General features: G+C 39.1%; 1 protein-coding gene across 3 annotated transcripts in view; it reads left to right on the plus strand.

The window, feature by feature from the left end:
• GRID2 (glutamate ionotropic receptor delta type subunit 2) overlaps positions 1–12,780 on the plus strand; it is a 685,707-nt gene that overhangs the window by 622,206 nt on the left and 50,721 nt on the right. For all 3 annotated transcript variants that reach the window (XR_006178913.1, XR_006178914.1, XM_042871543.1), the window contains exon 14: positions 4,256–4,422. Coding sequence is in view for 1 of the 3 variants with exons in the window: in XM_042871543.1 (XP_042727477.1) it covers positions 4,256–4,422 (167 nt within the window). In the remaining 2 variants the exon portion in view is untranslated. The remainder of the gene's footprint in view (positions 1–4,255; positions 4,423–12,780) is intronic.

A 12,780-nucleotide genomic window follows, 5' to 3' on the forward strand; every position in this document is an offset into this window, starting at 1 on the left:
TTGCTTTTTAATAAAAAATTATTTTTCCTGAAATTTGCAATGCTGGCGTAGTACACAGATATGTTATTCAGCCTACTCTGCATGAAAAGGTTAGCTGTGAGAAGAAATACTACCCACATCAGCGTTGGTATAAAATATGTGGATATGCAACAGCATAATGGCTTGAAATGCTTGTGTAATGAGTTACTGGTTCTTGGTGGAATCGTCAAGGATAAATTTCTGCTAATATCTACAGGCAGGACTTCAAATAAAAACATTGTAAATGTGCAGTGATGGAACATAGAAATGGAATAGTCTTAGATAAATAATTTTGCCATCTACGTGCTGATGGCTCCTATTCTTTGTAACAGTTCTCTCTCCAGTAACTCCCTTGAAATTGCTCACAAAGCTAGAAGTGAAGTCAAGCATTTTGCCTGGTACCATCCAACCTTGCAGGCTTTGCCTAATGACCAGCTCAGTGCATGAGTTCAAAATACCTTTATGAACAATTTTCTTATTTTTGTTTTTGTTGCAATAGTCAACAGATATTCCAAAATCTTTTGAGCCCAAGCCATGCTGACAGGCATATTGCTATGGGAAGGGCAGTGTTGGTTTTCCATGTACTAGCAGGCTGCAAGGCTTGGGCTGCTGTTGAATGGGAATATGCCACCCATATACAAATGCCTCCATGGCTACCCTGCACTGGGGAATCATGTGTGAGCTGCATTCAGATTTGCCACCATCCTAAAATGTCTTTATCTTAATTCAAAACAACAACATAATGGTGTGGAAGTGAAGAACAAGGGATGGAGATCTGCACCCGTTACAAAACGCTATTTATTCTTTTGTCTAGCCCCCATAATTGGCTGACTGTAAGCTCCTTAATTTTTATTTTTTCCATTATGCAGAGCTGGAACTTTTGCTATTCATTTTGAGGGCAGAAGTGGAGCACGGTTATTGCAAAGCTAAAAAAAAAAATTGTGCTTTTCATGAACATCAGGAGGGAAGTACATAAAAGTCAATATAATTGACTTTTTGTTCTGAAGTTCCCTTCTCCTTAAGCATTGTGGCTTTCTTCTATAGCTACCCATTCTCTGTAGGTGCAAATCTGAAAACTATCAGGATGTGCTTTACTCCAGCAAAACTTTATTCTTAGATCTTTGGTTTGAATTTTGAGCAGTCCTGTGTGAAGCCAGGATTTGTAGTCAGTGGTCCTTCTGGGTCCTTTCCACTTCCGGATATTCTATTATTCTATGATCTTACACTAAAACAAGTCTGAGTCTATGTGAAATATCCATGGACAGACAGTTGATCTGTGAATCTCCAGAAATATATGTTAAAAATGGAATTAAATTCCTCCTGAGCTGATCATCCTGATTCTTAGCAAGACGAATTTTTATTCTCATACCAAAAAATGCAATTTGGAGAGAGTTCAAAAGTAGTGTTACTGGTAATGGGAGGACTGAAATAATAGATTTGCAAGAGAAGATGAAAGAAAGCTCAATTAGTATCATTCAGCTGAACTAAGTAACAGAAAAGCTGATTGATAATTGAAAACTGTCAGCCCCAAAATTGAGTATTTTGAATTATACAAGGGCAAATAACTCAGAATGACCAAAAAATGTTATTAAAAAAAATATATATATATAGTAAAACTAAATGTATGGAATAGCAATAAAATCTGTTAGCCTCAGGGACAGTTCCATAAAGAGAGCAATTGTAAGCACAACAATTTCAACTCAGATTTACTGCCTGGGTTTGAATTCCATAGATTTGTAAATTAATAGGACAGAAATTCTAGGAGTGTATTTTACTGCATGAAGCAATCGTGTGTTGAAGGTTGATGATTGGGATGATGCCATCTGGCCCTTCAATCTCCCTTTCCTGCCTTCTGCGCATTAACCAAGACTCACTGTGATCTTATCAGTGAGAAATAAAGTCTTTGCAGGACCCTGAACAGTGATATTATTAGATCCGCTCTAAGGATGTTATATACACCACTTCATCACAGGTATTATTGACAGTAAGTGCTTTTACCACTTTTATATATTCTCACTGTGAGTTGTTTTACAGAAAGGCATCCAAATCAAGAGAATTTTTCGTGACCACCTGAGCAGTTTCTTTATAAGTTTCTTTATAAGCACTTGCATGAATTCACTGCCACAGGGTGTTAAAAGGGTGAGGTAGGACCAAAGCGTGATCTAACATTGCCTTCAAAAAAGAGCCCCAAAGGTTACTTCCTTTATGTAAAACCACTTGTCTACTTGAACCCCTCTTTTATTTCTTTCTTTTTTGTGTGTGTTGTTTTTGTTGGAAAGTTCATCTGATCCTTTTTAGGATCTATTTACGCCATTCTGATCCTCTCTGCTCTTGCCTCCTCCTCTCCTCTCTTGCTGCCTGTTCACCATGATTCTTTGGCCTTCCAGGCCAAGTAATTATCCTTTCTAATACTCCCCGAAAGCACTTTTTTTCTCAGTCACTCTATTTCTTAGCTAAATAGTGTGTTTAGGAAGAATAAGTACAGAGTAAATACATTGGCACAAAATTGAGCTAGTAGACGCTTTGTAAATTGTGATGCCTCGAGGATAAGAATGCAAGTTGTATTGTTAACAGTGAGTTCATTTGTATCCTTTATTCCCTGGCTATTTAGATAGACTTAGACTTAAACCTCTAGTGAGAGACAAAAAAGCATTTTTGACCATTTTCAGAGAATGCAAATAGAAAGTGTTCTGTCCTGCATTCATGCATGTATATGCATTTTGAAAATAATTCTTAACATCCTGCCAATCATTCAGAGCCCACAGATAATACAGCTTCCTTTCTGCTCTGGTATTTACTTGTGTACCCCCACTACCATGTCTACAAATGCAAAAAGGAAGTGTTCCCTTCCTGGGCCTGCAGTGTCTAATTCAGATTGATCATGCATGAGAAGGAATGTGTCCCAAATGCAATAGTTTCTTGTGCACTACATCTTGTGAGCAAGCAGCCAGTTTGGCTTGCTTCAGTAACTTTTATGTGTAAACAGTCTTTAAAAACATAATCTACACTGTCAAAGCCTAATCTAAATGATGTACTGACATTGCTTATCTTGATATGCTGACTTGGTTTTGAATTCTCTTTGGATTGCTTGGCCCCAGACGGCGTTTTTGTATTTTGTTTACTTTTCACTTAGCTGTCACATATTTATTCCCATTAGATGTACAAAGTCAATGGGTTCAGCCTAGTTTTACAGTATAGCTGGCTAAGATGGCATGGGGAAAACACTGAGTGAAGCCAAGCAGACGGGCAGGAGGAAAGCAAAGTAATTCTTCAGCTCTAATGTAGAGACCAGCGAAGCAGGAAACTGGTAAATGATCTGGAACAGGATATAGAGGAGTGGGCTTTTTAGAAAGAACTGTTTTGACTGGAAAGTGAAAATTTATTGAAATAGGGAAGGGTTTGTTTAGACAGCATGTCTGTTTTTGAAAGCTTTTTTCTGAATATGTTCTAAAATTTTGTATACATTCCATATATTAGTTTAAAAAAAAAAAAGATTTGTCTCAAACATCGTGGTTATTAAAATATTATTCCAAAAGCTTAGGGAGATAAGGAGTTGTAAGTCATTCTGTTTAAGATAAATTCCAAACATGTTCTTGCTGTACAAAATTGTTTGGAGATATGTAAAATCCTTTGTGTTGGCTCTAGCTGTGAGAGGAGGAAAATAAAAACAGGAAAAAAAAACTTTATTGATGTTATCTTGCCCACAATCATGCACACAGTCCAAAAGACAAATGAGTGCTCATGCCATCTACAGCATCTTGAAACATAACTGAAATGTGCACCATCCTGAACTGTGCTCTTCCATCTGGATACCCACGCATACCCTCCCATACTTTACCCAGTGCAAATACCTGTGTTCCCTCTAAGTGGTTGTTTTAATGGTTCAAAGGAAAAATCTCGGTCCAAGATTTGGGGTGGAATGTGATGCTGATGGAGGAAGCCTGATGTTTCCTCTTGTTCCCTGAGTAAGGAAAGTAAAAGTTTCCTGCACGGTACTATTTCATTGATAGCATGTTGCTCTCTAATCGTGTTTCTTCCATTTTTGCTGAGCTGCTCAACCAAAGCACCACATGGTACCAGTCTTGGTGCATTTTTTTGTTTTGACAACTGTTAGGCACTCAAACGTCAGTCTCTTTAAATGGCAGACTGTGCCGAAGCTGCAACCATTTTACCTGTGCATTGGCCTCCTTTTGGACTTGGCAGCCCATCATCTAATATTTTGCATTGTTTACTGCAGGTGAAACATGGGAACTATGCCTTTGTATGGGATGCAGCAGTGCTGGAATATGTGGCTATCAATGATGGAGACTGCTCTTTTTACACGGTTGGGAACACTGTGGCGGACAGAGGATATGGAATTGCACTGCAGCATGGCAGCCCCTACCGAGATGTCTTCTCACAAAGGTAAGGGCTTAGAGGAGAAACAGGTCCTAAGAGAAGGTCTTTCTGAACTACTGACCTTTCTTTTAATTTAATTTTTCTGTGACAGGAAAGGATTTTGTCTTCACAGCATAGACATTCCCTTTTTCAGAGATACAAGATTGTTCACTTTCCTATAAACTTCCATAAATATACTTCATATTGCTTTTATTTGGGTTGCTCTTGTTTCTCTTGGAAAGCATTAATGAGATAGGCTAAACTTCATCAGCTGGAAAATGAGAAAAGAGTTGATGCATTTGTTTTAGATGAACAATAACTGTTCCTAATATAAAAGCCTTTTCTTAAGGAGAATAAGGTAAACTTGGGTGCTAATGGAAAACTGAAAGGGATGAACAGATACATCTGATACTTCAGTGAAAAGACCTGCGTTAGAACCCAGAAGCTTAGATGCTGATCTCAGTACTAATGTGTCTTTGGCTACAAAAAAGAGATCTCTATACATATTGTGTTGCTACTAGATTCCAAAATACTTAATTGTATGTATTGTGCCTTTGCAGTGTTCATGCTTCATTCCATTATTGCTTCCTGAATCGTGGAATGCTTTGGGTTCAAAAGGATCTTAAAGATAATCTATTTCCAACCTCCCTGCTACAGGCAGGGACACCTCCCATAGACCAGGTTGCTCAAAGCCCCATCCTGCCTGGCCTTGACTGCTTCCAGGGGAAGGGGCATCTACAACCTCACTGGGAAACCTGTTCCAGTGTCTCACCACCCTCACTGTAAAGAATTTCCTGATTTCTAGTCTAAATCTACCCTCTTGCAGTTTAAAATACTTTTTCCTCATCCTGTCCCTACCTGCCCTTCTGAAAAGTCCCTCCCCAGCTTTCCTGTTGGTCCCCTTCAGGTACTGGAAGGTCTCTATAAGGTCCCCCTAGAGTCTTTTGTTCTTCATGGTTAAAGAGCCTCCAATTCTCAGCCTGTCCTCACAGGGGAGGTGCTCCAGCTTTCTGATCACCTCTGTGGCCCTCCTCTGGACCTGATCCCCCAGCTCCATGTCCTTCTTGTGTTGGTGGCTCCAGAACTGGATGCAGTATTAGGATATGTGTGAAATGTAGAAAATGACCAGACTTCTTTTAGAAAAAAAATTTCTGTGCTCTAACTATTAGGAGAAGTTGTGGGCTAATCTCATGATCATTTTTCATTTTGGACCTATTCTTTTAACCCAGTTTATATTCGTTTGCACTAGATGTATGTAACAAAATTTTACAGTTGCTATGATGGAATTAGTATTGTTGGACCCCTGCGTCATACTGATGTGATTCTGTCAAGCTCTTGCCTTTGCCTTCAATCTGCCTTCCATAGAACAGGAAGAGGTAATCAGTGTGTAACAGTATGAAGATTCAGAGAAATCAGTCTGCTCACACACACTGCGTGAACAGGGGAAGCTTAAATTCTTTAAATTCTGTTCTATTTTGGGAATGATTTGGCTGATTATTTTTTTTTTTTTTTTTTTGCTGATGTGGGAAGTCATATAATACAGCAAATCACTAGATCAACAATAAGTTTAATTCAATGACATGTATTTGCTGTATGTATTATAATTAGCATTAGAGGCAATTATCTACTGAATATTTTAATATTCTGACCATGACCAGGCTGAGTCTATTAAACGTCTGTTGTATTCAGGTTTTCCAGGCAAAACAAAGTTGCAAAATTTATTCTTGTAGTCTTCCAGCTGCTAGAGTTCTCAGGTGCTAGTCAAGGTGTTTAGTCATATTCTTCAGAGGACCCATCTTCAAATTTTCTGATTTACTGATAAATACAGTGGACTTGCCAACTAGCATGGCTTGGCTCATACCCAGACAGGTGAGGTTTCCTTGTCCTCCTCACCTTTGCTCTGCTAGTCAAGGTGGATATAACCAAACTGCCCCCTAGGAATGATTTCTGACATCATTTGTAGAGTTACTGTAGGTCTCAGTACACTGGGGAAATGGTCGTTTCTGGTAAAAGATGATCTTCTGCACTGCAGTACTCAACACCTGGATAGACTGGCTTACAGTTTCCGATGCTTTTAGGAACTTCTGGATCATTAGTCTGTGCAGGCATGACGTTCTCAAGTATAACTTTATTTCATAACAAAATTTCACTGTATTATATTTTGGAGGTGTAGGAAAGCAGAAAGAGCAAAAAAAATTGCACATATATAGCTCTTTTTATCCAAGGATCTTCGAAGCAATATTTAAATATTACCATCTCTCCATGGAAACTAAATGCCATTTCCATTAAATTCTTATGAAATATACGACATAAGGGGACATAAATGAATTCCCGAGGTTGGATGATTTTTCCTGGTGGAATTGGGGATCGTAGGCACTCTGACTTCCTCATTTTCAGATTCCTGCTGTAGTTCTGAGAGTTCAGGTGGTTGAAGAAAGTGATAATTTGTGAGATCTCTGGCCACCTGAGGGTCTGGACAGCTATGCTAAACTTAAGACTGCTGAGAAAATAACTCATTGCATTATCAAGACTAATAGCTGAACAGAGAAACTGGAATTTGCTTGGAGTTAAACTGCCTACTGAAGAATTTAGAGAGCCTGAGATGTATGCTCTGCAGATGTCTGTGCTGCCTTTATATCTTTATTTCTGTATTATAAGAGGTTATTATATTGCATTTCTAATTATGTCCATAAATATAAATTTACAGTTTGAATCTGCGAAACACTGTATGAGAAACAAAAACGTGGAAGAGAAAGCATGCTTACAAGGTAGCTTACAAGGGTGTCTCTTTTTTTTTTTTTTCTAAAACATCTTCATTACTGTTCCTTATGATTACTTCCATGTGGTTTTCACAAATCATCCTTGCTTTTCTTCCTAATGAAAAGACTGAACAACCTCCAGCTGATGCAGCCTGCATGCTAAATAGAAAGGGAAATAGATTTCACTGGGTGGGATTAGCAAATGTTCACATGAATATTTCACATTCTTTAATGCAGTAGGGAACTGGTTTGAAATATATTGGCATTTCTCAATCTTTCCCCAAATAAATATATTTATGTGAAAATGCAGGGCTTCTCTTTTATGAAATTTCATATAAACCCATAAGCTGCATAGAGTTAAATCCCTAGGGTGTAGCTGTAGATGGTCTAGCAAGATTACAGGAGATTTTGATCTCAGAACAGGAAGCATGAGCATGAGTTTAAGACTTTTAAATACCTTTTCTGAAGATTCAGGCCATTCCCGGAGAAACAGGAAAAGAGATATAGAGATGTGTCAATACTCTCCCCTTCTCTCACAGGCTGCAGGGCATGAGTTGCTGTCATGATAGCACTGTGGTGAGGCTTAGACGTTTGGGATTTCCAAACATATGATATGTTTGGGATGTCTTCTATGTCATCCTCTGGGGGACTGACAGATGCAAGCATAGAGGCTGCAGTGCCTGGAGCATGGTGATGACAGTACGCTTGTTTGTAATTTTACAGGTGTGAAGTGATGCCTCTAATCTTTAGAGAGAAGAGGGTGCTGCCACATATTTGAACTAATGGAATTTAAACTCAGAATTTTAATTACAAATTCAAGCTTGATGAAAAATCTGTATAGGGTTATTCCCTCTATCCTGAATAAAATCTAACATTTTAGGGGAGTACAAACCATTTCTGATGAGTAAAGTTATGCATTCAAGATGCAGTATGAATATACTTTAAAAAAGCCTTTTTGTTGGTATGGCTTAGTATAACATAAAGGTGTCTGCCTGAAAGCACTGCAAGGAAACTGATCTTTCAGACCTTTCTTTTCCATGTGCAGAAGGTCTCTTCTAGGCCATAACTACAATGTGAGTCACAGCAAGCAGTCTGACTGCAGAGTGAAGCTGCCCTTTTAATATCTTGGGATGGGGAGGTGGCCCTCCAGGGTCCCATGCAGTTGCTGTGACCCTTCTACTTATTGCTGCCTCTGAAAACAGATTCTTCAGGTTTATCCAAAGAACAGTGTGTGACTGTAGTGCTAGTAGTGTAGAGAATGCTGTAGCTAATGTTTAAGTGAGGGACTTGTAGTATTCTTATGACTTCATTCATGTGTCAGATCTTAACAACTGCACCTGGCCGTGCTATTAGGCAGCCAGTTGATGTCTGTGAGTAGACTGTTGTCCCCTTGTCTTTGTTACTAAGGCTTCACCTTCTGAACACCAGCAGCCTTCATGCAGCACATTAGCTTTCTCTATCTCATTTTTCTTACAAAGTAACGACAGGGGCTTTAATAATATGAACTGTCAAATTCAGTAGGAGACTTTGAAGAGGATGCCTCATTTGGTTTGTGAGGAACAGTGTGCTGACATTAAATTTGACACCTGTTAAGTCTTTTCAGTCCAAAGCTCTAAAAATTCCACTGACCCCTGGGACGCATAAATATAATTGCAAGATCTTTCAGAGCAGTTCACAGCATGTCCCATGCTGCCTGCAGTGCAGCTGCAATAGTTCAGGTGTGGTGCTAGGGGCTGGCTTCTGGAGGGATTGAGGAGGAGGCAATGGGGAAGCACTCAGATCCTGTTCCTGTCCCCCTTCCTCTGCTGGAGAACGCTCTTGTTCTGCTGTCCTGGCAAGTACATTATGAGCAAAGGGAACACTAATTTCACACTCGTAGGAAGCCAGACTCTCACTTAAGTAACTCACAGCTGTCAAGACTCAGTACCACTGAAAAACTAAGCCAGAGTTGTGCTAGATTTCTTACATTCCTAGAGCATTCATGTGTGATCTGCCTCAATGACTTCACTTTTATTTAAAAGGAATCAGTGAGAGTAGGGGGGGCAGGAGGGGGAAAGCAAAATTGCCAACGGAGCCAGTAATATGGCACTCAGCTCATTGTTGGTCAGCTGTTTTCCCCAACCAATGCTGACCCTGGCTGAGTTCCCAGGCACCTGAAGTTGTTTTTGTGCCTGAAGGAGAAGCAGCAGCGACACACATCCTGGTATTAATTTATTAGGGGTGGGGTATGCAGTGGCACATCGCATGACAGGCACAGCCACCATGTAGCTTCTGCAGAACTGCAGATTTAATTTGGCATAAATCACAAAGAGTCACAAAGAATTTGTGGTTCAGCTGAAGAAGTCAGACATTTCTTTCTGTCTTGGGGAAAAAGAAATGGAGATTTATAACGATTTCCCCACAACAAGCTCTAAGACACCTTGCTAGCAGCAAGCTGTTGCATTTTCAGATGTCCAAAACTCTGGAGGCAAGGAAGAGAGCCACTGTGCACAGTTTGACTTCCCTTTCACAAATCATTAGGGATATACTTTAAATAAAATAGTATGGATTTTTTTTTTTCTTGTCCTTTTTTATCTCATCAGCAAAACTCTGGGGTTTAGAAAGTTCCTGCCCTGAGTCATAAATATGTCTTCATCCTGCCTCCTTGCTATTAATTCTCCCTGCTCAGGTTTTCATTCTGTGTCTCGGAGGTCACTGGTGTCCGAAGACTACAGTGTAGGGAAAATTGCTTCCTTCCCAAGTACTTTTTTTTTTTTTTTTTTTTTTTTGAGACCTTGGGACTATGTACTCCTTTCTTTAAGGAAACTGCCCCCGCATTTATATTTTCAATGAAAATCCAAGTGAATGTCTCTTACTTTCTCATTTATCCTTTTGTCAGATAGGGGGAAATTAACCCTCCTAACCTTCCAGAAGGCTGGCCTTCATGATCTAAGTGGATTTTTCATAGTTAAATACAAAGATCATCTGAAGAATAGTAGATGCGTGAGTAGAAGCTCAGGTTTGCTTTGCCTCCATTATTTGCTTAGAATTGTAGTGCTGTTCTGTGCTGGACTTTGAAAAACACAGTAGAGAAGCTAGTAAAACCCCTTTCTCCACTTTTATTCTTGTATAAAACTGGGGGAATTATTGGAGTTGAAGCAAACCCTGTATTTAAATGGAAATATTTAATTCTTTGAGCCAGACCTTAGATCGTGTTCATGGTCTAGAACAAGTTCATGTAGACAAGTTCATGTAACTGAAATTACAGTGGAGGTAAAAATGAAAGTTTGTTCCGGATGTCAGAGGAATTTGACATCAGAATCCAATATTAATTACCTCATACATTGTCACTGTTAAGGTAACAGTTAACTTAAAGGTAGGATGTAGTAACAGGATAGTTTTGATGATAAGCAGGATGTGAAGTAATAACACCTGTAGTAACACACCAATGTAATACGTATTTAACAGTCATAAAAAGTAACACATTCCATTCCAATTTTGTAACTGTACACGAGGCTTGAAGGAGTGAAAATAAAAGTTACATGAGATCCTAGGCCTCAAAATACGTCCACCTTCCTTGTTCCTGACCAACTTCCTCTGAGATTAACTGCAATTGGTCTCCATGCCGTGAAGGTTTCACGTCCACGATAAATTCATTATTAGAAACTGAGAGAGAAACACAGACTTTAGCAACTTTTTAATATGCTGTAATACTAACTGATGGGGTGAGTTAAAAGATTCTGCAGCAAGTCTGAAATTTATAGCATGCACATAATGGAAAATGTATTAATGAAAATATGTAACAGCAGCCAGCAGATTAGTGGGCTTTCAAAATATACTGTAATATTAATTGATGAGGGTAAGTTAAAGGATGCAGAAGTAGCAGCACTCAGTAGCTTCAGGAAGAATGGCATGAGGGAAAATCATTAGACCTTGTTGCATTCATTCAGCATTGAGCTATGAAAATTAGAGAACAGCTCATCTGCTTTTTTGTGGGATGGCACTCTTTTATCTGATGTATGTGAAGGAGTTTGCTGCTCACTGTGAACAAGGTGCTGTTAAAAAAAAAAAAAAAAAAGGCACCTTCTTACTTACCTTGTTACTGTTTGCTTTCGGAAAGGGCACTGTTTTCAAAATTTTAGAAAAGCAAGCCAGATAAGATGTTTATAAATCCCTCATTACTATCCCTGAAGTGTTTCAATGAAAACATTATTAAAATGTGTTAAAATTGCCAATAGAAATCACTTTGCAAGCTATTTCTTAAAAAACTTTGTAGCCTTAAGCACCTTGGGCTCAGTTTGTAAAATGACTAGATATTGCCCAAAGAGGTGCGTGCTGACAATCAGTGGCAGAAGCATTGCTCATTTAACTACATGGAAGTAACATTTATTGTAAGCTAAGTTGCTCATATGTTTTAAAATTTTATAGAACGAGTGCATGGCTGCAGAATTTGGAACAGCTTAGTTATAAATCTGATGACAGTAAAGCTAAAAGAAGTCTCAGCAACTGGCTTTCCTCTGAGACCTTTCCATTTTATGAATCTCTAATGAAGAGATTATGCATGTGGTTAACACGCACTTTACTGGAGCACTTCCCAGTTTTTGTGGCCACCTTCTCTTGTACTCACGTCCATCAGCCTTGAGGGGAGCAGGTATAACTACTCCCTCCAATACAACTGGACAGCTGACTTGCCTGCAGATGCCAGGAAGGTGTAAGGTGAGTGCAAAGCTTCTCCAGCATATAGGAGGGCTCCAACTGAGCAGCAGTCTGGTTTACAGAGTCACAAATAAAGTCTTAGTTCTCCCATTCCTATGGAGGCACTGTCTGCCAAAGGTTGTTGCTCTTGACCTAAGTTGCATATAGCGCTGGTCAGCCAATTTTGGTTAAGATGAGCAAGAGAAGCAAAATAGTAAAGAATAATAGATCTTTCCTAACCCATTTTGTTAGTCTGAATGGTAATTGACATTTAGCTGGACCATAAAGCTAGTCTTTAGCTGGCCCTGTTTTCTAGATAAAAGTGAAAGTTTTTTGCCTGAAAATAAAGCTTGTTTTCAAAGCTGAAATGTGCTTTGGTAAATAATGAACTTGATGCTGCGACAATTTGAGGTTTTATGCATACCTAAGCTGGAAATTTTTTTTCTGAAGTGTATGGTCAAGGAAGAGCAGCCACTCACAACTTATGGAGATGAATAGAGGGAACTTTCTTTATTACTTAGTACCGTGCACGAAGGAAGGTGAAGCTGGTGTTGGAAAGACTTTGTTCTGTAGCCCTGAAGTAAAAAACGTCCTGGGGATGAGGTTTGAAGAGCTCCTTCCACATTCAGAAAAAGACTTGGCAGTGGTAAGGACTGTGGTCATTGACCTGGGCAAGGTTAGCCCATAATAAATCATGGACTTGATCCTAGCTGTCATAGATCTGATTACTTTTATGAAAGCCAAGTGCTTTTCAGAGCCACGTTTTGTACTTAAACGTGACTTCATTCTACTTCATAGCTGAGTGCAAATAGAAAATAATGATGATGATATGGCTGAAGAAAAACTGTGCTTGCCACTTTATTCATAAAACACTTTGCAGAGTGTATTTAGCAATTTGCCACTGTACCCACCTGCATGTAGAGCTTTTAGTGCAGGGCTCTGACACTGTATT

This window comes from Lagopus leucura, unplaced genomic scaffold, assembly GCF_019238085.1.
Source record: "Lagopus leucura isolate 7727_CA_CO unplaced genomic scaffold, USGS_WTPT01 Super-Scaffold_100004, whole genome shotgun sequence".
Taxonomy (NCBI): Eukaryota; Metazoa; Chordata; class Aves; order Galliformes; family Phasianidae; genus Lagopus; species Lagopus leucura.